The sequence below is a fragment of the Psammomys obesus genome, unplaced genomic scaffold, assembly GCF_907164565.1.
Source record: "Psammomys obesus unplaced genomic scaffold, mPsaObe1.curated_primary_1811, whole genome shotgun sequence".
Classification (NCBI taxonomy): domain Eukaryota; kingdom Metazoa; phylum Chordata; class Mammalia; order Rodentia; family Muridae; genus Psammomys; species Psammomys obesus.
Genome location: NW_026592118.1, coordinates 42,581,650 through 42,584,791, shown reverse-complemented (window position 1 = coordinate 42,584,791; position 3,142 = coordinate 42,581,650). Strand labels below are relative to the sequence as shown.

The window sequence follows — 3,142 nt, the reverse complement described above, 5'->3', positions numbered from 1 at the left end:
GATAGATAGATAGATAGATAGATAGATAGATAGATAGATAGATAGATGGATAAATAAATAAATAAGAAAAAAAACTGCAAAACCCACTAAAGACAACTATCTGCCCTCCTTTTAAAGTTACATTTAAGGTCCTATTGTTCCCTCCTCCCAATTTCTACAAAATCATCACAAAAACAAATAAGCAAAAGAGACAATACAACAACATTAAAACAAAGAAGGCTCATGGTTAATAGTGGGAGATAATAAAGAGAAAAGAAAATTCTCTCACTCCCATCTTGCTCCTGGCTTCTTTATCAAGGAGAATGACTGTGAGACTAAAAAGGAGAGAAGAAATTAAACTCTAAAATGGGCAAAAAGATGTAAGACAGCACATCAGTAACACATTCTAAGTGAACTACTCTTCTGGGGAGGGCAAACCCTTGGAAGCCAACTGATATTGTAGGCAGGACATGAAATCGTGCTCTATGGATAGTTGTGGAACCACAAAGAATAAAGACTACAAGATGAAATGACAAATGCACCATAAATTTTCACAACAGGAAAGAAGGCTGACTCTCCAAATGACAGAACAGTGATTCAGAAAGAAATTCCAATGGATTATTAGAGAAATGATCTCTAAGCACATTAAAAAGAAAACAAAAATAAAAATAAAGCAGAAGCCAGCGTAAAAGGCTAAGAGTAAATAACACAAGGTTGCTAGCTTCGTTTTCCCTAATAGACTTACTATAAATTAAAACTCCCTATCACTTGACATTCTTAAGATCAAAATGGAGAAATATGGACAGAATCACAGTGTAACTAGGTACCCTGGTAACTGGCGAGATGATACCAAAGAAAGGTGATTCATGAAGACATAGCCTGCAGTTTCTACACGTTTTGCCCAGAGTTTTGCTTTTGGCCCTGATACCCTTCTCAGAAACATAAATGACACACACAAGGCAGGCATATTAAACTTGTGGATGACAAGAAAGTGAGAGGTGTGTTACATTCAGCATTACAGAAGCAGGATTTGAAACTTAGTGACTTTTTTTTTTTAATGTTCGTGACCCCTCTAGAGAAGATTCTGTAAGCCTCTTGAGAAAATCACAAAATAGTTTAACAATGACCACTTGGCAAAGGCCCTGTTGAGGTGATTCAAGTACCAGATGGGTGGCTGAGATAAGTGACCTTTAAGGTTTCTGCCAACAGCCTAAGTTTTAATGACTCCAATATTAAGAATCTCATTTTCCGAAATCTTCAGAAGATATTTTCCAGTCTTCCTTGGTAACCCACAGAATATTTAGCAACAGTAAAAACAGCAGTTCCTCTTACTTTTATCTTAACATTTAAATTTTTAAATTTTTTTTTTACTATTTATATTTTTTGTAATTGCTGTTTCTCCCACTAGCAGAAGTTACATCTAGAAACAGGGATGCACAGATGAGTATTCTACATCTAGAAAAAAGGGTCCCTGTCAAAACAATTCCAAGAATTGTACTTAGTTTATGTTCTTACAATATGCCAAGCATATCCTTCAAAGGGTTTAATCTAGGGTCAAAGAAATGGCACTGAACTTTGTTCTAACAGAACTAATCCCCCTCTCATACACATACATGTGGCTGTCCTTAATGGAAAAAAAACTTTAGAAAGTGGTGTATTCAAAAACAGCCGTGCAGTTCAAATGCACAGCTTAATAGAAGTGTCCCATCAATGGCGGCCGAAAATACTCAACGTAAGACATGACTTCATTTTAATAACAAATCTATTCACTACTTACTCATTTATCTCCAAGGCTTCATGAGCTGCAGAAATCCTGGCTTGAGGGTTCCTCTCTCTCCAAGCTTTCTGCATTACTAATTAGAAAAAAATGAACAACACAGGTCAACTGGTACATATATAATTGGGATGGCTGTGTGTCGGATAGTAAGTGGCTGGCAGCTTTAATTGTGACATTTGGTTACAAGAAAGTCAGCCCATATCCCCGAAGTCATGCACGTATTGTGAATTGATAGTTCATCGTTCCTCAGTTGCTTATAACAAAACTTTTGTGTGTGAGGATTAATTTATAGGCATAAATATCATACCCTTAAAAAGTAAAAAAAAAAAAAAATGAGCTATAATAGAGATTTAATGTCTTTTGACTTTAATAAGCACTTGCTGTTAGAAAACATATTCTACACATTTTTAAATTGCTCTTTTATGGCCAGACCATCCTGAAGGTACCTGCTCCCATCTGAAGTGACACTCAATAATTTATTCATTCTATAATATATATTTTCTATCCAGCAAGTTCCAAAGCATTTTCTACAAGCGCTGGATATTTGATTGTAGAGCCTATGTGGAGAATGTGAGCTGAGTTGAGGGTTTTGATTGACAAATATTTTTTGTGACTCAGATTTCCCTGAAAATCTAGTTTTATGTATCAGAGCAGTTTGTGAATATATTGGGATTATCTCAGTGCTCAGGAATATTAACCATACTATGATATTCTATAACAGCAACAAGGTCATTAAAAATAACAATGCCCTTATACAATTTGACAATTCATATTTTATAAGTCAGTTTCTTAAAATTATGTGTAAATTGTTTTGTTTAAAGGTACTGTCCTGTCTAGTCTTATGTCAACTTGACATCAGCTAGAGTAATCTGGGAAGAGGGACTCTCCACTCAGAATACGTAACTATAAAATCAAACTGTGCAAGCCTCTAAGGCATTTTCTTAGTCTAACAGGAAAGGGCCCAGCCCATTGTGGACGGTATTAAACCTGGGCTGGTGGTCTTATGCTCTCTCTATAAGAAAGCAGGTTAGCAAGTTATGGGGAACAAGCCAGTAATCAGCACCCCTCCACCGTCTCTGCGTCCGCTCCTGCTTCTAGGTACTGGTCCAGTTTGATTTCCTCCCTTCACTTCCTTCAGTGGACTGTGATTCAGGGTATGTAAGCTAAATGAACCCTTTATGCCCACGTTGCTTTTAATAGTGGTGTTTTAATATAGCAACAATAACCCTAGTTAAGACAGGATTTCTCAGATATTTACTTTTGACCCATTTAATAATACAAAATTTACGACTAGGAAAGCAATAAGTATGAAATACATGCTAAACAAATTCTGCTGCAATAGAAAACACACATGGACTTCTAGAGACAAAGGCATGCACCCTTCCA

General features: G+C 36.2%; 1 protein-coding gene across 4 annotated transcripts in view; it reads right to left on the bottom strand.

The window, feature by feature from the left end:
• The window catches only part of St7 (suppression of tumorigenicity 7), a 235,577-nt gene that overhangs the window by 93,135 nt on the left and 139,300 nt on the right, over positions 1 to 3,142 (bottom strand). For all 4 annotated transcript variants that reach the window (XM_055612719.1, XM_055612717.1, XM_055612716.1 and 1 more), the window contains one exon: positions 1,757 to 1,832. In XM_055612719.1, the coding sequence (XP_055468694.1) occupies positions 1,757 to 1,832 (76 nt within the window). The remainder of the gene's footprint in view (positions 1 to 1,756; positions 1,833 to 3,142) is intronic.